The sequence below is a fragment of the Oncorhynchus keta genome, unplaced genomic scaffold, assembly GCF_023373465.1.
Source record: "Oncorhynchus keta strain PuntledgeMale-10-30-2019 unplaced genomic scaffold, Oket_V2 Un_scaffold_17580_pilon_pilon, whole genome shotgun sequence".
Taxonomy (NCBI): Eukaryota; Metazoa; Chordata; class Actinopteri; order Salmoniformes; family Salmonidae; genus Oncorhynchus; species Oncorhynchus keta.
In genome coordinates, this window is record NW_026290826.1 from 59,499 (window position 1) to 83,622 (window position 24,124).

Consider the following 24,124-nt stretch of genomic DNA (forward strand, 5'->3'; position numbering starts at 1 on the left):
TACAGTATTACAGTAGGACAGTCACTAGTCACTAGTCTAGTACATACAGTATTGCACAGTCACTAGTCACTAGTCTAGTACATACAGTATTACAGTAGGACAGTCACTAGTCTAAAGTACATACAGTATTACAGTAGGACAGTCACTAGTCACTAGTCTAGATACATACAGTATTACAGTAGGACAGTCACTAGTCACAGTCTAGTACATACAGTATTCTAGTACATACAGTATTACAGTAGGACAGTCACTAGTCACTAGTCACAGCAACAGGTCAATTGTTCAGGACCAGGCCAGAAGGACGACTAAACTGTCTAAAGAACTCCAGTTTTGAGAGTAAATGAAGATCAGGACCAGGCCAGAAGGACTACAAACTAGATCTAAGAACTACACCACCCAACAGTAACGAGGTCATGGAGAGTAGAATGAAGATCAGGACCAGGCCAGAAGGACGACAAACTAGATCTAAAGAACTACACCACCCAACAGTAACGAGGTCATGGAGAGTAGAATGAAGATCAGGACCAGGCCAGAAGGACGACAAACTAGATCTAAAGAACTACACCACCCAACAGTAACGAGGTCATGGAGAGTAGAATGAAGATCAGGACCAGGCCAGAAGGACGACAAACTAGATCTAAAGAACTACACCACCCAACAGTAACAGGTCATGGAGAGTAGAATGAAGGTCTAAAACTAGATCTAAAGAACTACACCACCCAACAGTAACGAGGTCATGGAGAGTAGAATGAAGATCAGGACCAGGCCAGAAAGACTACAAACTAGATCTAAAGAACTACACCACCCAACAGTAACGAGGTCATGGAGAGTAGAATGAAGATCAGGACCAGGCCAGAAGGACGACAAACTAGATCTAAAGAACTACACCACCCAACAGTAACGAGGTCATGGAGAGTAGAATGAAGATCAGGACCAGGCCAGAAGGACTACAAACTAGATCTAAAGAACTAGAGCAGCAAACTAGATCTAAAGAACTACACCACCCAACAGTAACGAGGTCATGGACAGTAGAATGAAGATCAGGACCAGGCCAGAAGGACTACAAACTAGATCTAAAGAACTACACCACCCAACAGTAACGAGGTCATGGAGAGTAGAATGAAGATCAGGACCAGGCCAGAAGGACTACAAACTAGATCTAAAGAACTACACCACCCAACAGTAACGAGGTCATGGAGAGTAGAATGAAGATCAGGACCAGGCCAGAAAGACTACAAACTAGATCTAAAGAACTACACCACCCAACAGTAACGAGGTCACGGAGAGTAGAATGAAGATCAGGACCAGGCCAGAAGGACGACAAACTAGATCTAAAGAACTACACCACCCAACAGTAACGAGGTCATGGAGAGTAGAATGAAGATCAGGACCAGGCCAGCCAGAAGGACGACAAACTAGATCTAAAGAACTACACCACCCAACAGTAACGAGGTCACGGAGAGTAGAATGAAGATCAGGACCAGGCCAGAAGGACTACAAACTAGATCTAAAGAACTACACCACCCAACAGTAACGAGGTCACGGAGAGTAGAATGAAGATCAGGACCAGGCCAGAAAGACTACAAACTAGATCTAAAGAACTACACCACCCAACAGTAACGAGGTCACGGAGAGTAGAATGAAGATCAGGACCAGGCCAGAAAGACTACAAACTAGATCTAAAGAACTACACCACCCAACAGTAACGAGGTCACGGAGAGTAGAATGAAGATCAGGACCAGGCCAGAAGGACTACAAACTAGATCTAAAGAACTACACCACCCAACAGTAATGAGGTCATGGAGAGTAGAATGAAGATCAGGACCAGGCCAGAACGACTACAAACTAGATCTAAAGAACTACACCACCCAACAGTAACGAGGTCATGGAGAGTAGAATGAAGATCAGGACCAGGCCAGAAAGACTACAAACTAGATCTAAAGAACTACACCACCCAACAGTAACGAGGTCATGGACAGAAGAATGAAGATCAGGACCAGGCCAGAAAGACTACAAACTAGATCTAAAGAACTACAACACCCAACAATAACGAGGTCATGGACAGAAGAATGAAGATCAGGACCAGGCCAGAACAGACTACAAACTAGATCTAAAGAACTACACCACCCAACAGTAACGAGGTCATGGACAGAAGAATGAAGATCAGGACCAGGCCAGAAGGACTACAAACTAGATCTAAAGAACTAGAGCAGCAAACTAGATCTAAAGAACTACACCACCCAACAGTAACGAGGTCATGGACAGAAGAATGAAGATCAGGACCAGGCCAGAAGGACTACAAACTAGATCTAAAGCACTACAACACCCACCTCCGGGTCCCTTCTTCTTGTTCTTTTTAGATTTCTTCCTCTTTGAGAGCTCGTTGAAGGCCTCAGCCGCTTTCTGCAGTTTGGTCACGAAGAACTCGATGTGGTCCAGAATGTGGTTCAGGATTTGCTGCAAGAGAAGACAGTAGTGTTTAAAAGGCACACAACCACAGACGGACTTCCTTTGTTAATCACTAAATGAAGTCATGTGATGTAGGTGTAGATTGACAGTCGCTGCCAGGCTCAACATGAGCTGTTGTTGTTGTTGCTGGAGATGCTGCTATAGTCAATCAGTGTAAAACACTAGGACTTCCCTTTACAACAGCAGTCCCTGTTTATCTCTTCTCTGTGTATTTTCCAAGCTTGGTGAAAAAGAATAGCGTGGAAGAGGAGGTGTAGTACCTCATACTGTATCACATGTTGCATTTACTTTAAATCTGTAATGATTAACTACAGAACAGACTACTGATCTACAGCTCCTAATAGTGGTGTATCCTTGTTGTTACTATAGAACAGACTACTGATCTACAGCTCCTAATAGTGGTGTCTCCTTGTTGTTACTACAGAACAGACTACTGATCTACAGCTCCTAATAGTGGTGTATCCTTGTTGTTACTACAGAACAGACTACTGATCTACAGCTCCTAATAGTGGTGTATCCTTGTTGTTACTACAGAACAGACTACTGATCTACAGCTCCTAATAGTGGTGTATCCTTGTGTTACTACAGAACAGTTACTACAGAACAGACTACAGAACAGACTACTGATCTACAGCTCCTAATAGTGGTGTATCCTTGTTGTTACTACAGAACAGACTACTGATCTACAGCTCCTAATAGTGGTGTATCCTACAGCTCCTAATAGTGGTGTATCCTTGTTGTTACTACAGAACAGACTACTGATCTACAGCTCCTAATAGTGGTGTATCCTTGTTGTTACTACAGAACAGACTACTGATCTACAGCTCCTAATAGTGGTGTATCCTTGTTGTTACTACAGAACAGACTACTGATCTACAGCTCCTAATAGTGGTGTATCCTTGTTGTTACTACAGAACAGACTACTGATCTACAGCTCCTAATAGTGGTGTATATACAGAACAGACTACTGATCTACAGCTCCTAATAGTGGTGTACTACTACAGAACAGACTACTGATCTACAGCTCCTAATAGTGGTGTATCCTTGTTGTTACTACAGAACAGACTACTGATCTACAGCTCCTAATAGTGGTGTATCCTTGTTGTTACTACAGAACAGCTCCTAATACTACTGATACAGAACAGACTACTGATCTACAGCTCCTAATAGTGGTGTATCCTTGTTGTTACTACAGAACAGACTACTGATCTACAGCTCCTAATAGTGGTGTATCCTTGTTGTTACTACAGAACAGACTACTGATCTACAGCTCCTAATAGTGGTGTATCCTTGTTGTTACTACAGAACAGACTACTGATCTACAGCTCCTAATAGTGGTGTATCCTTGTCGTTACTACAGAACAGACTACTGATCTACAGCTCCTAATAGTGGTGTATCCTTGTCGTTACTACAGAACAGACTACTGATCTACAGCTCCTAATAGTGGTGTATCCTTGTTGTTACTACAGAACAGACTACTGATACTGACAGCTCCTAATAGTGGTGTATCCTTGTTGTTACTACAGAACAGACTACTGATCTACAGCTCCTAATAGTGGTGTATCCTTGTTGTTACTACAGAACAGACTACTGATCTACAGCTCCTAATAGTGGTGTATCCTTGTTACTACAGAACAGACTTACTACAGAACAGACTACTGATCTACAGCTCCTAATAGTGGTGTATCCTTGTTGTTACTACAGAACAGACTACTGATCTACAGACTAATAGTGGTGTATCCTTGTTGTTACTACAGAACAGACTACTGATCTACAGCTCCTAATAGTGGTGTATCCTTGTTGTTACTACAGAACAGACTACTGATCTACAGCTCCTAATAGTGGTGTATCCTTGTTGTTACTACAGAACAGACTACTGATCTACAGCTCCTAATAGTGGTGTATCCTTGTTGTTACTACAGAACAGACTACTGATCTACAGCTCCTAATAGTGGTGTATCCTAATAGTGGTGTATCCCTTGTTGTTACTACAGAACAGACTACTGATCTACAGCTCCTAATAGTGGTGTATCCTTGTTGTTACTACAGAACAGACTACTGATCTACAGCTCCTAATAGTGGTGTATCCTTGTTGTTACTACAGAACAGACTACTGATCTACAGCTCCTAATAGTGGTGTATCCTTGTTGTTACTACTACAGCTCCAGAACAGACTACTGATCTACAGCTCCTAATAGTGGTGTATCCTTGTTGTTACTACAGAACAGACTACTGATCTACAGCTCCTAATAGTGGTGTATCCTTGTTGTTACTACAGAACAGACTACTGATCTACAGAACAGCTCCTAATAGTGGTGTATCCTTGTTGTTACTACAGAACAGACTACTGATCTACAGCTCCTAATAGTGGTGTATCCTTGTTGTTACTACAGAACAGACTACTGATCTACAGCTCCTAATAGTGGTGTATCCTTGCTCCTAATAGTGTTACTACAGAACAGACTACTGATCTACAGCTCCTAATAGTGGTGTATCCTTATCCTTGTTGTTACTACAGAACAGAACAGACTACTGATCTACAGCTCCTAATAGTGGTGTATCCTTGTTGTTACTACAGAACAGACTACTGATCTACAGCTCCTAATAGTGGTGTATCCTTGTTGTTACTACAGAACAGACTACTGATCTACAGCTCCTAATAGTGGTGTATCCTTGTTGTTACTACAGAACAGACTACTGATCTACAGCTCCTAATAGTGGTGTATCCTTGTTGTTACTACAGAACAGACTACTGATCTACAGCTCCTAATAGTGGTGTATCCTTGTTGTTACTACAGAACAGACTACTGATCCAAGACTCCTAATAGTGGTGTATCCTTGTTGTTACTACAGCCGTGTTCTATTGGTTAGTATTAGAAGCACCTATATATGTCTGAAACTGACTACAGATCAGTCTCTCGGTGAAACTACTCATCAGTCTGCAGTATTGAAGAAACAAACTAACGACTGAAGACCTGACTCCAGATCAGCCTCTAGGTGAAACGACTCATCAGTCTGCAGTATTGAAGAAACAAACAAACGACTGAGGACCTGACTCCAGATCAGCCTCTAGGAGAAACTACTCATCAGTCTGCAGTATTGAAGAAACAAACAAACGACTGAAGACCTGACTCCAGATCAGCCTCTACAGGAGAAACTACTCATCAGTCTGCAGTATTGAAGAAACAAACAAACGACTGAAGACCTGACTCCAGATCAGCCTCTTGGAGAAACTACTCATCAGTCTGCAGTATTGAAGAAACAAACAAACGACCGAAGAGCGAGGTAGATGGACTGACAGACAGACGGTATCAGTATGTGGTATCTGGACGGACAGGGGGAAACACTCACCACGTCTCGATCCACTCTGATAGCCATCATCTCCGAAGGTTCATTCTGGTCAGAATACTGAGGCTGTTTATCATCTGATAGAGGAGGGGAGGAGGAGGAGGAGGAGGAGGAGGGGGAGGAGGGGGAGGAGAGGGACAAGAGGGAGGAGGGGAGGAGAGGGAGGTTACTACAGAGAGGGAGGAGCTCCTAATAGTGGGGAGGAGAGAGAGGGACGAGAGGGAGGAGAGGGACAGAGTATCCTTGGGAGACTACTGAGAGGGACTACTGACAGCTCCTAATAGGGAGGAGAACAGGGAGGAGAGGGAGGAGCTCCTAATAGTGGGGAGGAGAGGGAGGAGAACAGGGGAGGAGAGGGACGAGAGGGGGAGGAGAGGGAAGAGGGGAAGAGAACAGGGGAAGGGGGAGGAGAGGGAGGAGAGGGAAGGAAGAGAGGGAAGAGGGGAGGAGAGGGATGAGAGGGAGGAGGGGAGGAGAGGGACGAGAGGGAGGAGAGGGAAGAGGGGAGAGGAGAGAGAGGAGGGGGAAGAGAGGGAGGAAGGGAGGAGGGGGAGGAGAGGGAAGAGGGGAGGAGAGGGGAGGGGGAAGAGGGGGGAGGAGGAGGAGAGAGGGGGAGGAGAGGGGGAGGGAAAGAGAGGGAGGAGGGGGAAGAGAGGGAGGAAAGGAAGGGGGAGGGGGAGGAGAGGGGAGAGGGGAAGAGGGGGGAGGAGAGAGGGAGGAGGGGGAAGAGAGGGAGGAAAGGGAAGAGGGGGAGGAGAGGGAAGAGGGGGAGGAGGGGGAGGAGAGGGGAGGGGAAAGAGAGGTAGGGGGAAGAGAGGGAGGAGGGGGAGGAGGGGAAAGAGAAGGGCATTAGAACAGTGATCTTCCCAATGATTTTATTCTCAAATCAAATGTTATTTGTCACATGCGCCGAACACAACAGGTATGTAGACTTGACCATGAAACTTACAGGCTCTTAACCAACAACGCCTGGCAAACAGCTCTATCTCTCAACTATCACCTGGTTGAACCCCTAGAACAGCTCTATCTCTCAACTATCACCTGGTTGAACCCCTAGAACAGCTCTATCTCTCAACTATCACCTGGTTGAACCCCTAGAACAGCTCTATCACTCAACTATCACCTGGTTGAACCCCTAGAACAGCTCTATCTCTCAACTATCCCCTGGTTGAACCCCTAGAACAGCTCTATCTCCCAACTATCCCCTGGTTGAACCCCTAGAACAGCTCTATCTCCCAACTGGTACCTGGTTGAACCCCTAGAACAGCTCTATCTCAACTATCCCTGGTTGAACCCCTAGAACAGCTCTATCTCTCAACTATCACCTGGTTGAACCCCTAGAACAGCTCTATCTCTCAACTATCACCTGGTTGAACCCCTAGAACAGCTCTATCTCTCAACTATCACCTGGTTGAACCCTAGAACAGCTCTATCTCTCAACTATCACCTGGTTGAACCCCTAGAACAGCTCTATCTCTCAACTATCACCTGGTTGAACCCCTAGAACAGCTCTATCTCTCAACTATCACCTGGTTGAACCCCTAGAACAGCTCTATCTCTCAACTATCACCTGGTTGAACCCCTAGAACAGCTCTATCTCTCAACTATCACCTGGTTGAACCCCTAGAACAGCTCTATCTCTCAACTATCACCTGGTTGAACCCCTAGAACAGCTCTATCTCTCAACTATCACCTGGTTGAACCCCTAGAACAGCTCTATCTCTCAACTATCACCTGGTTGAACCCCTAGAACAGCTCTATCTCTCAACTATCACCTGGTTGAACCCCTAGAACAGCTCTATCTCTCAACTATCACCTGGTTGAACCCCTAGAACAGCTCTATCTCTCAACTATCACCTGGTTGAACCCCTAGAACAGCTCTATCTCCCAACTATCACCTGGTTGAACCCCTAGAACAGCTCTATCTCTCAACTGGTACCTGGTTGAACCCCTAGAACAGCTCTATCTCTCAACTATCACCTGGTTGAACCCCTAGAACAGCTCTATCTCTCAACTATCACCTGGTTGAACCCCTAGAACAGCTCTATCTCTCAACTATCCCTGGTTGAACCCCTAGAACAGCTCTATCTCTCAACTATCACCTGGTTGAACCCCTAGAACAGCTCTATCTCTCAACTATCCCCTGGTTGAACCCCTAGAACAGCTCTATCTCTCAACTATCACCTGGTTGAACCCCTAGAACAGCTCTATCTCCCAACTATCACATGGTTGAACCCCTAGAACAGCTCTATCTCTCAACTGGTACCTGGTTGAACCCCTAGAACAGCTCTATCTCCCAACTATCACATGGTTGAACCCCTAGAACAGCTCTATCTCTCAACTGGTACCTGGTTGAACCCCTAGAACAGCTCTATCTCTCAACTGTCACCTGGTTGAACCCCTAGAACAGCTCTATCTCTCAACTATCACTGGTTGAACCCCTAGAACAGCTCTATCTCTCAACTATCACCTGGTTGAACCCCTAGAACAGCTCTATCTCTCAACTATCACCTGGTTGAACCCCTAGAATAGCTCTATCTCTCAACTATCACCTGGTTGAACCCCTAGAACAGCTCTATCTCTCAACTATCACCTGGTTGAACCCCTAGAACAGCTCTATCTCTCAACTATCACCTGGTTGAACCCCTAGAACAGCTCTATCTCTCAACTATCCCCTGGTTGAACCCCTAGAACAGCTCTATCTCTCAACTATCACCTGGTTGAACCCCTAGAACAGCTCTATCTCTCAACTATCACCTGGTTGAACCCCTAGAACAGCTCTATCTCTCAACTATCACCTGGTTGAACCCCTAGAACAGCTCTATCTCTCAACTATCACCTGGTTGAACCCCTAGAACAGCTCTATCTCTCAACTATCACCTGGTTGAACCCCTAGAACAGCTCTATCTCTCAACTATCCCTGGTTGAACCCCTAGAACAGCTCTATCTCTCAACTATCACCTGGTTGAACCCCTAGAACAGCTCTATCTCTCAACTATCACCTGGTTGAACCCCTAGAACAGCTCTATCTCTCAACTATCCCCTGGTTGAACCCCTAGAACAGCTCTATCTCTCAACTATCACCTGGTTGAACCCCTAGAACAGCTCTATCTCTCAACTATCACCTGGTTGAACCCCTAGAACAGCTCTATCTCTCAACTATCCCCTGGTTGAACCCCTAGAACAGCTCTATCTCTCAACTATCACCTGGTTGAACCCCTAGAACAGCTCTATCTCTCAACTATCCCTCAACATCGTTGAACCCCTAGAACAGCTCTATCTCCCAACTATCACCTGGTTGAACCCCTAGAACAGCTCTATCTCTCAACTATCACCTGGTTGAACCCCTAGAACAGCTCTATCTCTCAACTATCCCCTGGTTGAACCCCTAGAACAGCTCTATCTCTCAACTATCACCTGGTTGAACCCCTAGAACAGCTCTATCACTCAACTATCCCTGGTTGAACCCCTAGAACAGCTCTATCTCTCAACTATCCCCTGGTTGAACCCCTAGAACAGCTCTATCTCTCAACTATCACCTGGTTGAACCCCTAGAACAGCTCTATCTCTCAACTATCCCTGGTTGAACCCCTAGAACAGCTCTATCTCTCAACTATCACATGGTTGAACCCCTAGAACAGCTCTATCTCTCAACTATCACCTGGTTGAACCCCTAGAACAGCTCTATCTCTCAACTATCACCTGGTTGAACCCCTAGAACAGCTCTATCTCTCAACTATCACCTGGTTGAAGAGGGAGGAAGGGAAGAGGGGGAGGGCTAGAACAGCTCTATCTCTCAACTATCCCTGGTTGAACCCCTAGAACAGCTCTATCTCTCAACTATCCCTGGTTGAACCCCTAGAATAGCTCTATCTCTCAACTATCACCTGGTTGAACCCCTAGAACAGCTCTATCTCTCAACTATCCCCTGGTTGAACCCCTAGAACAGCTCTATCTCTCAACTATCCCCTGGTTGAACCCCTAGAACAGCTCTATCTCTCAACTATCCCCTGGTTGAACCCCTAGAACAGCTCTATCTCTCAACTATCACCTGGTTGAACCCCTAGAACAGCTCTATCTCTCAACTATCACCTGGTTGAACCCCTAGAACAGCTCTATCTCTCAACTATCCCCTGGTTGAACCCCTAGAACAGCTCTATCTCTCAACTATCCCCTGGTTGAACCCCTAGAACAGCTCTATCTCTCAACTATCACCTGGTTGAACCCCTAGAACAGCTCTATCTCTCAACTATCCCCTGGTTGAACCCCTAGAACAGCTCTATCTCTCAACTATCCCCTGGTTGAACCCCTAGAACAGCTCTATCTCTCAACTATCCCCTGGTTGAACCCCTAGAACAGCTCTATCTCTCAACTATCACCTGGTTGAACCCCTAGAACAGCTCTATCTCCCAACTATCCCCTGGTTGAACCCTAGAACAGCTCTATCTCTCAACTATCACCTGGTTGAACCCCTAGAACAGCTCTATCTCTCAACTATCCCTGGTTGAACCCCTAGAACAGCTCTATCTCTCAACTATCCCCTGGTTGAACCCCTAGAACAGCTCTATCTCTCAACTATCCCCTGGTTGAACCCCTAGAACAGCTCTATCTCTCAACTATCCCTGGTTGAACCCCTAGAACAGCTCTATCTCTCAACTATCCCTGGTTGAACCCCTAGAACAGCTCTATCTCTCAACTATCACCTGGTTGAACCCCTAGAACAGCTCTATCTCTCAACTATCACCTGGTTGAACCCCTAGAACAGCTCTATCTCTCAACTATCCCTGGTTGAACCCCTAGAACAGCTCTATCTCTCAACTATCCCTGGTTGAACCCCTAGAACAGCTCTATCTCTCAACTATCACCTGGTTGAACCCCTAGAACAGCTCTATCTCTCAACTATCCCCTGGTTGAACCCCTAGAACAGCTCTATCTCTCAACTATCCCCTGGTTGAACCCCTAGAACAGCTCTATCTCTCAACTATCCCTGGTTGAACCCCTAGAACAGCTCTATCTCTCAACTATCACCTGGTTGAACCCCTAGAACAGCTCTATCTCTCAACTATCACCTGGTTGAACCCCTAGAACAGCTCTATCTCTCAACTATCCCTGGTTGAACCCCTAGAACAGCTCTATCTCTCAACTATCCCCTGGTTGAACCCCTAGAACAGCTCTATCTCTCAACTATCACCTGGTTGAACCCCTAGAACAGCTCTATCTCTCAACTATCCCTGGTTGAACCCCTAGAACAGCTCTATCTCTCAACTATCACCTGGTTGAACCCCTAGAACAGCTCTATCTCTCAACTATCCCCTGGTTGAACCCCTAGAACAGCTCTATCTCTCAACTATCACCTGGTTGAACCCCTAGAACAGCTCTATCTCTCAACTATCACCTGGTTGAACCCCTAGAACAGCTCTATCTCTCAACTATCACCTGGTTGAACCCCTAGAACAGCTCTATCTCTCAACTATCCCCTGGTTGAACCCCTAGAACAGCTCTATCTCTCAACTATCACCTGGTTGAACCCCTAGAACAGCTCTATCTCTCAACTATCCCCTGGTTGAACCCCTAGAACAGCTCTATCTCTCAACTATCACCTGGTTGAACCCCTAGAACAGCTCTATCTCTCAACTATCCCCTGGTTGAACCCCTAGAACAGCTCTATCTCTCAACTATCCCCTGGTTGAACCCCTAGAACAGCTCTATCTCTCAACTATCCCCTGGTTGAACCCCTAGAACAGCTCTATCTCTCAACTATCCCTGGTTGAACCCCTAGAACAGCTCTATCTCTCAACTATCCCTGGTTGAACCCCTAGAACAGCTCTATCTCTCAACTATCCCCTGGTTGAACCCCTAGAACAGCTCTATCTCTCAACTATCCCCTGGTTGAACCCCTAGAACAGCTCTATCTCTCAACTATCCCCTGGTTGAACCCCTAGAACAGCTCTATCTCTCAACTATCCCCTGGTTGAACCCCTAGAACAGCTCTATCTCTCAACTATCCCCTGGTTGAACCCCTAGAACAGCTCTATCTCTCAACTATCCCCTGGTTGAACCCCTAGAACAGCTCTATCTCTCAACTATCCCCTGGTTGAACCCCTAGAACAGCTCTATCTCTCAACTATCCCTGGTTGAACCCCTAGAACAGCTCTATCTCTCAACTATCCCCTGGTTGAACCCCTAGAACAGCTCTATCTCTCAACTATCCCCTGGTTGAACCCCTAGAACAGCTCTATCTCTCAACTATCCCCTGGTTGAACCCCTAGAACAGCTCTATCTCTCAACTATCCCCTGGTTGAACCCCTAGAACAGCTCTATCTCTCAACTATCCCCTGGTTGAACCCCTAGAACAGCTCTATCTCCCAACTATCCCCTGGTTGAACCCCTAGAACAGCTCTATCTCTCAACTATCCCCTGGTTTGAACCCCTAGAACAGCTCTATCTCTCAACTATCCCCTGGTTGAACCCCTAGAACAGCTCTATCTCTCAACTATCCCCTGGTTGAACCCCTAGAACAGCTCTATCTCTCAACTATCCCCTGGTTGAACCCCTAGAACAGCTCTATCTCTCAACTATCCCTGGTTGAACCCCTAGAACAGCTCTATCTCTCAACTATCACCTGGTTGAACCCCTAGAACAGCTCTATCTCTCAACTATCACCTGGTTGAACCCCTAGAACAGCTCTATCTCTCAACTATCCCCTGGTTGAACCCCTAGAACAGCTCTATCTCTCAACTATCACCTGGTTGAACCCCTAGAACAGCTCTATCTCTCAACTATCCCCTGGTTGAACCCCTAGAACAGCTCTATCTCTCAACTATCCCCTGGTTGAACCCCTAGAACAGCTCTATCTCTCAACTATCCCCTGGTTGAACCCCTGGCTCTATCTTGAACCCCTAGAACAGCTCTATCTCTCAACTATCCCCTGGTTGAACCCCTAGAACAGCTCTATCTCTCAACTATCCCCTGGTTGAACCCCTAGAACAGCTCTATCTCTCAACTATCACCTGGTTGAACCCCTAGAACAGCTCTATCTCTCAACTATCCCTGGTTGAACCCCTAGAACAGCTCTATCTCTCAACTATCACCTGGTTGAACCCCTAGAACAGCTCTATCTCTCAACTATCACCTGGTTGAACCCCTAGAACAGCTCTATCTCTCAACTATCCCCTGGTTGAACCCCTAGAACAGCTCTATCTCTCAACTAAACTGTTGTTCAAGTCCATTCATGTAGCCATATCATTGACTGCTGAGTGATATCCTGCTTATTAGAAGGCAGAACCTTCCAGACTCAGTAAGTCCCGGTAACATGTGTTTTCTTACAGTCCTGCTGCTCCGACGCCCAGGCTGACCAGGCTGCCACACGACTCCTCACGTCCAACTGGGTGAGGGTGGCGGGGGGCTCGGGGGCGGGCGCCACGGGGGGCGGCGGGATGACCCCGTCACTCTTCAGAATCATCCTATAGGAGTACGGGAAGAGGAGAGAAGAGGCAGACAGACAATCAGATACAGACCAGACCCAGATTCAATTCACAGATAGAAACAGCACCAAATACAGCACTGATACAGACACAGCCATGGAATGGAAACCAGCCAATCACAACAACTAGTTTAACAACGACAGAAACCCATACCAAGCCCAGTTTAATATTAAAACCTTCAGGAAAATAACCCATTCTAACAGAGCCCTATAAAGTAACAGAACCCATTCTAACAGAGCCCATTATAACAGAGCTCTATAAAGTAACAGAACCCATTATAACAGAGCTCTATAAAGTAACAGAACCCATTATAACAGAGCTCTATAAAGTAACAGAACCCATTCTAACAGAGCTCTATAAAGTAACAGAACCCATTATAACAGAGCTCTATAAAGTAACAGAACCCATTATAACAGAGCTCTATAAAGTAACAGAACCCATTCTAACAGAGCTCTATAAAGTAACAGAACCCATTCTAACAGAGCTCTATAAAGTAACAGAACCCATTCTAACAGAGCCCTATAAAGTAACAGAACCCATTCTAACAGAGCTCTATAAAGTAACAGAACCCATTATAACAGAGCTCTATAAAGTAACAGAACCCAGAGCTCTATAAAGTAACAGAACCCAGAGCTCTATAAAGTAACAGAACCCATTCTAACAGAGCTCTATAAAGTAACAGAACCCATTCTAACAGAGCTCTATAAAGTAACAGAACCCATTCTAACAGAGCCCTATAAAGTAACAGAACCCATTATAACAGAGCTCTATAAAGTAACAGAACCCATTCTAACAGAGCTCTATAAAGTAACAGAACCCATTCTAACAGAGCCCTATAAAGTAACAGAACCCATTCTAACAGAGCTCTATAAAGTAACAGAACCCATTCTAACAGAGCCCTATAAAGTAACAGAACCCATTCTAACAGAGCTCTATAAAGTAACAGAACCCATTCTAACAGAGCCCTATAAAGTAACAGAACCCATTATAACAGAGCCCTATAAAGTAACAGAACCCATTCTAACAGAGCCCTATAAAGTAACAGAACCCATTCTAACAGAGCTCTATAAAGTAACAGAACCCATTCTAACAGAGCCCTATAAAGTAACAGAACCCATTCTAACAGAGCTCTATAAAGTAACAGAACCCATTCTAACAGAGCTCTATAAAGTAACAGAACCCATTCTAACAGAGCTCTATAAAGTAACAGAACCCATTCTAACAGAGCCCTATAAAGTAACAGAACCCATTCTAACAGAGCTCTATAAAGTAACAGAACCCATTCTAACAGAGCCCTATAAAGTAACAGAACCCATTATAACAGAGCCCTATAAAGTAACAGAACCCATTATAACAGAGCTCTATAAAGTAACAGAACCCATTCTAACAGAGCTCTATAAAGTAACAGAACCCATTCTAACAGAGCTCTATAAAGTAACAGAACCCATTATAACAGAGCCCTATAAAGCAAAAGAACCCATTCTAACAGAATGAGTCCAGTCAGAGACGACAGGTAGTTAGAGGTGTTGTACCGTAGTGTTTCTAGTCTCTACTACAGTACAGAGTCCAGTCAGAGACGACAGGTAGTTAGAGGTGTTGTAGCGTAGTGTTTCTAGTCTCTACTACAGTACAGAGTCCAGTCAGAGACGACAGGTAGTTAGAGGTGTTGTAGCGTAGTGTTTCTAGTCTCTACTACAGTACAGAGTCCAGTCAGAGACGACAGGTAGTTAGAGGTGTTGTACCGTAGTGTTTCTAGTCTCTACTACAGTACAGAGTCCAGTCAGAGACGACAGGTAGTTAGAGGTGTTGTACCGTAGTGTTTCTAGTCTCTACTACAGTACAGAGTCCAGTCAGAGACGACAGGTAGTTAGAGGTGTTGTACCGTAGTGTTTCTAGTCTCTACTACAGTACAGAGTCCAGTCAGAGACGACAGGTAGTTAGAGGTGTTGTAGCGTAGTGTTTCTAGTCTCTACTACAGTACAGAGTCCAGTCAGAGACGACAGGTAGTTAGAGGTGTTGTACCGTAGTGTTTCTAGTCTCTACTACAGTACAGAGTCCAGTCAGAGACGACAGGTAGTTAGAGGTGTTGTACCGTAGTGTTTCTAGTCTCTACTACAGTACAGAGTCCAGTCAGAGACGACAGGTAGTTAGAGGTGTTGTACCGTAGTGTTTCTAGTCTCTACTACAGTACAGAGTCCAGTCAGAGACGACAGGTAGTTAGAGGTGTTGTACCGTAGTGTTTCTAGTCTCTACTACAGTACAGAGTCCAGTCAGAGACGACAGGTAGTTAGAGGTGTTGTACCGTAGTGTTTCTAGTCTCTACTACAGTACAGAGTCCAGTCAGAGACGACAGGTAGTTAGAGGTGTTGTACCGTAGTGTTTCAGGCCTCTTCTTCACCTTGCCTCCCTTCTGATCCATCATGGCCCCCTCTATATCAGCCTGGATCAGGTTGGCCTGGTGGAGACAGAATACATCACTAACTGGGTGTGTGTGTGTGTGTGTGTGTGTGTGTGTGTGTGTGTGTGTGTGTGTGTGTGTGTGTGTGTGTGTGTGTGTGTGTGTGTGTGTGTGTGTGTGTGTGTGTGTGTGTGTGTGTGTGTGTGTGTGTGTGTGTGTACCTTGATGTCGTCACACTGGAACAGGTGCAGGTCCGGTTTGCCCTGGCCCGGCTCCTTACACACCAGAGCCAAGATGGAGTCATATCTACAGTACTACATCCATGTGTGTGTGTGTGTGTGTGTGTGTGTACCTTGATGTCGTCACACTGGAACAGGTGCAGGTCTGGTTTGCCCTGGCCCGGCTCCTTACACACCAGAGCCAAGATGGAGTCGTAGTTGCAGGATGACATCACTGCCTGGCAGTGCATGATGGTCCCCAAGGGAAAGTTCTCCAACTCATTCTGAAACAATAACCAACAGGTCAGCTTAAAAACTGTACTGAGACCAGCCCTAACAAACAGGTCAGCTTAAAAACTGTACTGAGACCAGCCCTAACATACAGGTTAGTGATCAGAACCAGCTTAAAAACTGTACTGAGACCAGCCCTAACATACAGGTTAGTGATCAGAACCAGCTTAAAAACTGTACTGAGACCAGCCCTAACATACAGGTTAGTGATCAGAACCAGCTTAAAAACTGTACTGAGACCAGCCCTAACATACAGGTTAGTGATCAGAACCAGCTTAAAAACTGTACTGAGACCAGCCCTAACATACAGGTTAGTGATCAGAACCAGATTAAAAACTGTACTGAGACCAGCCCTAACAAACAGGTCAGTTCACAGAACAGGCTTAAAAACTGTACTGAGACCAGCCCTAACATACAGGTTAGTGATCAGAACCAGATTAAAAACTGTACTGAGACCAGCCCTAACAAACAGGTCAGTTCACAGAACAGGCTTAAAAACTGTACTGAGACCAGCCCTAACATACAGGTTAGTGATCAGAACCAGCTTAAAAACTGTACTGAGACCAGCCCTAACATACAGGTTAGTGATCAGAACCAGCTTAAAAACTGTACTGAGACCAGCCCTAACAAACAGGTCAGTTCACAGAACAGGCTTAAAAACTGTACTGAGACCAGCCCTAACATACAGGTTAGTGATCAGAACCAGATTAAAAACTGTACTGAGACCAGCCCTAACAAACAGGTCAGTTCACAGAACAGGCTTAAAAACTGTACTGAGACCAGCCCTAACATACAGGTTAGTGATCAGAACCAGCTTAAAAACTGTACTGAGACCAGCCCTAACATACAGGTTAGTGATCAGAACCAGCTTAAAAACTGTACTGAGACCAGCCCTAACATACAGGTTAGTGATCAGAACCAGATTAAAAACTGTACTGAGACCAATCCTAACAAACAGGTCAGTTAACAGAACCAGATTAAAAACTGTACTGAGACCAGCCCTAACATTCAGGTTAGTGATCAGAACCAGATTAAAAACTGTACTGAGACCAGTCCTAACAAACAGGTCAGTTAACAGAACCAGATTAAAAACTGTACTGAGACCAGACTCTGAATATTCAGGTCATTAATACACCTGGCGTTACCCTGAGCATGGCAGGGCTGTTGTGTTTATAGAGGACCTGGAGTTACCCTGAGCATGGCAGGGCTGTTGTGTTTATACAGGACCTGGCGTTACCCTGAGCATGGCAGGGCTGTTGTGTTTATACAGGACCTGGAGTTACCCTGAGCATGGCAGGGCTGTTGTGTTTATACAGGACCTGGAGTTACCCTGAGCATGGCAGGGCTGTTGTGTTTATACAGGACCTGGCGTTACCCTGAGCATGGCAGGGCTGTTGTGTTTATACAGGACCTGGCGTTACCCTGAGCATGGCAGGGCTGTTGTGTTTATACAGGACCTGGAGTTACCCTGAGCATGGCAGGGCTGTTGTGTTTATACAGGACCTGGAGTTACCCTGAGCATGGCAGGGCTGTTGTGTTTATACAGGACCTGGAGTTACCCTGAGCATGGCAGGGCTGTTGTGTTTATACAGGACCTGGAGTTACCCTGAGCATGGCAGACCTGTTGTGTTTATACAGGACCTGGAGTTACCCTGAGCATGGCAGGGCTGTTGTGTTTATACAGGACCTGGAGTTACCCTGAGCATGGCAGACCTGTTGTGTTTATACAGGACCTGGAGTTACCCTGAGCATGGCAGACCTGTTGTGTTTATACAGGACCTGGAGTTACCCTGAGCATGGCAGGGCTGTTGTGTTTATACAGGACCTGGAGTTACCCTGAGCATGGCAGGGCTGTTGTGTTTATACAGGACCTGGAGTTACCCTGAGCATGGCAGACCTGTTGTGTTTATACAGGACCTGGAGTTACCCTGAGCATGGCAGGGCTGTTGTGTTTATACAGGACCTGGCGTTACCCTGAGCATGGCAGGGCTGTTGTGTTTATACAGGACCTGGAGTTACCCTGAGCATGGCAGGGCTGTTGTGTTTATACAGGACCTGGAGTTACCCTGAGCATGGCAGACCTGTTGTGTTTATACAGGACCTGGCGTTACCCTGAGCATGGCAGGGCTGTTGTGTTTATACAGGACCTGGCGTTACCCTGAGCATGGCAGGGCTGTTGTGTTTATACAGGACCTGGAGTTACCCTGAGCATGGCAGGGCTGTTGTGTTTATACAGGACCTGGAGTTACCCTGAGCATGGCAGGGCTGTTGTGTTTATACAGGACCTGGAGTTACCCTGAGCATGGCAGGGCTGTTGTGTTTATACAGGACCTGGAGTTACCCTGAGCATGGCAGACCTGTTGTGTTTATACAGGACCTGGCGTTACCCTGAGCATGGCAGGGCTGTTGTGTTTATACAGGACCTGGAGTTACCCTGAGCATGGCAGGGCTGTTGTGTTTATACAGGACCTGGAGTTACCCTGAGCATGGCAGGGCTGTTGTGTTTATACAGGACCTGGCGTTACCCTGAGCATGGCAGGGCTGTTGTGTTTATACAGGACCTGGCGTTACCCTGAGCATGGCAGGGCTGTTGTGTTTATACAGGACCTGGAGTTACCCTGAGCATGGCAGGGCTGTTGTGTTTATACAGGACCTGGAGTTACCCTGAGCATGGCAGGGCTGTTGTGTTTATACAGGACCTGGAGTTACCCTGAGCATGGCAGGGCTGTTGTGTTTATACAGGACCTGGAGTTACCCTGAGCATGGCAGACCTGTTGTGTTTATACAGGACCTGGAGTTACCCTGAGCATGGCAGGGCTGTTGTGTTTATACAGGACCTGGAGTTACCCTGAGCATGGCAGACCTGTTGTGTTTATACAGGACCTGGCGTTACCCTGAGCATGGCAGGGCTGTTGTGTTTATACAGGACCTGGAGTTACCCTGAGCATGGCAGGGCTGTTGTGTTTATACAGGACCTGGAGTTACCCTGAGCATGGCAGGGCTGTTGTGTTTATACAGGACCTGGAGTTACCCTGAGCATGGCAGGGCTGTTGTGTTTATACAGGACCTGGCGTTACCCTGAGCATGGCAGACCTGTTGTGTTTATACAGGACCTGGAGTTACCCTGAGCATGGCAGGGCTGTTGTGTTTATACAGGACCTGGAGTTACCCTGAGCATGGCAGGGCTGTTGTGTTTATACAGGACCTGGAGTTACCCTGAGCATGGCAGGGCTGTTGTGTTTATACAGGACCTGGAGTTACCCTGAGCATGGCAGGGCTGTTGTGTTTATACAGGACACCGTTACCCTGAGCATGGCAGGGCTGTTGTGTTTATACAGGACCTGGAGTTACCCTGAGCATGGCAGGGCTGTTGTGTTTATACAGGACCTGGAGTTACCCTGAGCATGGCAGGGCTGTTGTGTTTATACAGGACCTGGAGTTACCCTGAGCATGGCAGGGCTGTTGTGTTTATACAGGACCTGGAGTTACCCTGAGCATGGCAGACCTGTTGTGTTTACCAGGACCTGGAGTTACCCTGAGCATGGCAGGGCTGTTGTGTTTATACAGGACCTGGAGTTACCCTGAGCATGGCAGACCTGTTGTGTTTATACAGGACCTGGCGTTACCCTGAGCATGGCAGGGCTGTTGTGTTTATACAGGACCCCCCCCACCTAGAGTCAACATTACAACACGTGGGCACGGTCATGGGGGTACGGAGCTGTTGTGTTTATACAGGACCCCCCCCCCACCTAGAGTCAACATTACAACACGTGGGCACGGTCATGGGGGTACGGAGCTGTTGTGTTTATACAGGACCCCCCCCACCTAGAGTCAACATTACAACACGTGGGCACGGTCATGGGGGTACGGAGCTGTTGTGTTTATACAGGACCCCCACCTAGAGTCAACATTACAACACGTGGGCACGGTCATGGGGGTACGGAGCTGTTGTGTTTATACAGGACCCCCCCCCCACCTAGAGTCAACATTACAACATGGGTACGGAGCGCCTCAGGAGGCTCCACTACGGCGTCGTCTTCCATACACCACCTCCAACCACATTTTCAGGTCAGGCATAAATGGGCTTTTAGAGATCCACTAGCCAAGATGACTTTCAGTAATTCCCTGATATGATATCCCTGGTCTAACCAGTAGGTCCCATGATACCCTGTCCAGTGTATCAGAGCTGGTTCTTCAGACGGCATTCCTGCTCACCCACCTTGGTCTCTGGGTCGATGAGGCTGACTGTCTTCTCCTCCACCTGCAGCAACATGTCCTGGGTCCATACCTGATATCAAACCAATAGGAACACATTGGATCTATACAGCAGATACCTAATATCTAACCAATAGGAACACATTGGATCTGTACAGCAGATACCTGATATCAAACCAATAGGAACACATTGGATCTGAACAGCAGATACCTGATATCATACCAATAGGAACACATTGGATCTGTACAGCAGATACCTGATATCAAACCAATAGGAACACATTGGATCTATACAGCAGATACCTGATATCAAACCAATAGGAACACATTGGATCTGTACAGCAGATACCTGATATCTAACCAATAGGAACACATTGGATCTGTACAGCAGATACCTGATATCAAACCAATAAGAACCCATTGGATCTGTACAGCAGATACCTGATATCAAACCAATAGGAACACATTGGATCTGTACAGCAGATACCTGATATCAAACCAATAGGAACACATTGGATCTGTACAGCAGATACCTGATATCTAACCAATAGGAACACATTGGATCTGTACAGCAGATACCTAATATCAAACCAATAGGAACACATTGGATCTGTACAGCAGATAAATGTGTCCTGTGCTTCACCTTCCCCTTGGCATCCAGCAGGCGGAGCTTCCTGATTCCATCCTCAGTGTTGATCATGGCTTCCTTCCTGTCCAGAACAAATGTGGTCAGGTGCTGAGAGGAGAGAGGAGAGGGTTGGGACACGGAGAGGATAGGAGAGAGGAGAGGGTTTGGGACACAGAGAGGATAGGAGAGATTAGAGAGTTTGGGACACAGGGGGATAGGAGAAATGGGAGAGTTTGGGACACAGGGGGGATAGGAGAGATGGGAGAGAGTTTGAGAACAGAGGGGATAGGAGAGATGGGAGAGGGTTTGGGACACAAGTTAGTAACAATCTCTACCCTACCACTAACACACTGTGTATGTATGATAGTAGACTGACCTCAACATGGTGTTAGTCACGCTGTATGTACGGTAGTAGACTGACCTCAACATGGTGTTAGTCACGCTGTATGTACGGTAGCAGACTGACCTCAACATGGTGTTAGTCACGCTGTATGTATGGTAGTAGACTGACCTCAACATGGTGTTAGTCACGCTGTATGTATGGTAGTAGACTGACCTCAACATGGTGTTAGTCACGCTGTATGTACGGTAGTAGACTGACCTCAACATGGTGTTAGTCACGCTGTATGTACGGTAGTAGACTGACCTCAACATGGTGTTAGTCACGCTGTATGTATGGTAGTAGACTGACCTCAACATGGTGTTAGTCACGCTGTATGTACGGTAGTAGACTGACCTCAACATGGTGTTAGTCACGCTGTATGTAGGGTAGTAGACTGACCTCAACATGGTGTTAGTCACGCTGTATGTATGGTAGTAGACTGACCTCAACATGGTGTTAGTCACGCTGTATGTACGGTAGCAGACTGACCTCAACATGGTGTTAGTCACGCTGTATGTACGGTAGTAGACTGACCTCAACATGGTGTTAGTCACGCTGTATGTACGGTAGTAGACTGACCTCAACATGGTGTTAGTCACGCTGTATGTATGGTAGTAGACTGACCTCAACATGGTGTTAGTCACGCTGTATGTACGGTAGTAGACTGACCTCAACATGGTGTTAGTCACGCTGTATGTATGGTAGCAGACTGACCTCAACATGGTGTTAGTCACGCTGTATGTACGGTAGTAGACTGACCTCAACATGGTGTTAGTCACGCTGTATGTACGGTAGTAGACTGACCTCAACATGGTGTTAGTCACGCTGTATGTATGGTAGTAGACTGACCTCAACATGGTGTTAGTCACGCTGTATGTATGGTAGCAGACTGACCTCAACATGGTGTTAGTCACGCTGTATGTACGGTAGTAGACTGACCTCAACATGGTGTTAGTCATGCTGTATGTACGGTAGTAGACTGACCTCAACATGGTGTTAGTCACGCTGTATGTACGGTAGTAGACTGACCTCAACATGGTGTTAGTCATGCTGTATGTACGGTAGTAGACTGACCTCAACATGGTGTTAGTCATGCTGTATGTACGGTAGTAGACTGACCTCAACATGGTGTTAGTCACGCTGTATGTACGGTAGTAGACTGACCTCAACATGGTGTTAGTCACGCTGTATGTACGGTAGTAGACTGACCTCAACATGGTGTTAGTCATGCTGTATGTACGGTAGTAGACTGACCTCAACATGGTGTTAGTCACGCTGTATGTATGGTAGCAGACTGACCTCAACATGGTGTTAGTCACGCTGTATGTACGGTAGTAGACTGACCTCAACATGGTGTTAGTCACGCTGTATGTACGGTAGTAGACTGACCTCAACATGGTGTTAGTCACGCTGTATGTATGGTAGTAGACTGACCTCAACATGGTGTTAGTCACGCTGTATGTATGGTAGTAGACTGACCTCAACATGGTACTGCGAGGTGTTCGTCATGCTGTTGATGCTGTTTTTGGTGTAGTTCTTCCGTTGTTCTGGAGAACGACAGGACACAGTCAGCAGCAAAACAAACAGAACTACAGTCATATCATAGCATGTCTGCTAGGTTACCATGGTACCATTACTACAGTATCATTAAGTATCATCCTAAGGGAGAACTACAGTCATATCATAGCATGTCTGCTAGGTTACCATGGTACCATTACTACAGTATCATTAAGTATCATCCTCAGGGAGAACTACAGTCATATCATAGCATGTCTGCTAGGTTACCATGGTACCATTACATGTTAGGAATCATCTGGTACATGTTGGGAATCATCCGGTACATGTTGGGAATCCTCCGGTACATGTTGGGAATCATCCGGTACATGTTGGGAATCATCCGGTACATGTCGGGAATCATCCGGTACATGTCGGGAATCATCCGGTACATGTCGGGAATCATTCGGTACATGTTGGGAATCATCCGGTACATGTCGGGAATCATCCGGTACATGTCGGGAATCATCCGGTACATGTGGGAATCATCCGGTACATGTTGGGAATCATCCGGTACATGGTGGGAATCATCCGGTACATGTTGGGAATCATCCGGTACATGTCGGGAATCATCCGGTACATGTCGGGAATCATCCGGTACATGTGGGAATCATCCGGTACATGTGGGAATCATCCGGTACATGTTGGGAATCATCCGGTACATGTTGGGAATCATCCGGTACATGTTGGGAATCATCCGGTACATGTTAGGAATCATCCTCAGGGATAACTACAGTATTTTATTTTACCTTTATTTAACTAGGCAAGTCAGTTAAGAACAAATTCTTATTTTCAATGACGGCCTAGGAACAGTGGGTCAACTGCCTGTTCAGGGGCAGAACAACAGATTTGTACCTTGTCAGCTCGGGGATTCGAACTTGCAACCTTTCGGTTACTAGTCCAACGCTCTAACCACTAGGCTACCCTGCCACCCCAGTATCATTAAGTATCATTAAACATCACAGCATAGTTGAAAGATATGTGTTGCGTAGAAACCCAAAGTGGGTGGCCAGCAGAGATAGATGGGATGGGCTGAGGGAAGCTGGGGGTTGGGATGGGCTGAGGGAAGCTGAGGGTTGGGATGGGATGGGCTGAGGGAAGCTGAGGGTTGGGATGGGATGGGCTGAGGGAAGCTG

At 46.4% G+C, this 24,124-nt stretch overlaps 1 protein-coding gene across 9 annotated transcripts in view; it reads right to left on the reverse strand.

Annotated features, from left to right (window-relative positions):
* The window catches only part of eps8a (epidermal growth factor receptor pathway substrate 8a), a 175,792-nt gene that overhangs the window by 42,452 nt on the left and 109,216 nt on the right, over positions 1-24,124 (reverse strand). For all 9 annotated transcript variants that reach the window (XM_052514481.1, XM_052514476.1, XM_052514479.1 and 6 more), the window contains 8 exons: positions 22,914-22,981; positions 21,068-21,160; positions 20,429-20,497; positions 16,053-16,202; positions 15,675-15,757; positions 13,145-13,281; positions 5,822-5,895; positions 2,331-2,457 (listed from right to left, as the gene is read on the reverse strand). In XM_052514481.1, the coding sequence (XP_052370441.1) occupies positions 2,331-2,457; positions 5,822-5,895; positions 13,145-13,281; positions 15,675-15,757; positions 16,053-16,202; positions 20,429-20,497; positions 21,068-21,160; positions 22,914-22,981 (801 nt within the window). The remainder of the gene's footprint in view (positions 1-2,330; positions 2,458-5,821; positions 5,896-13,144; positions 13,282-15,674; positions 15,758-16,052; positions 16,203-20,428; positions 20,498-21,067; positions 21,161-22,913; positions 22,982-24,124) is intronic.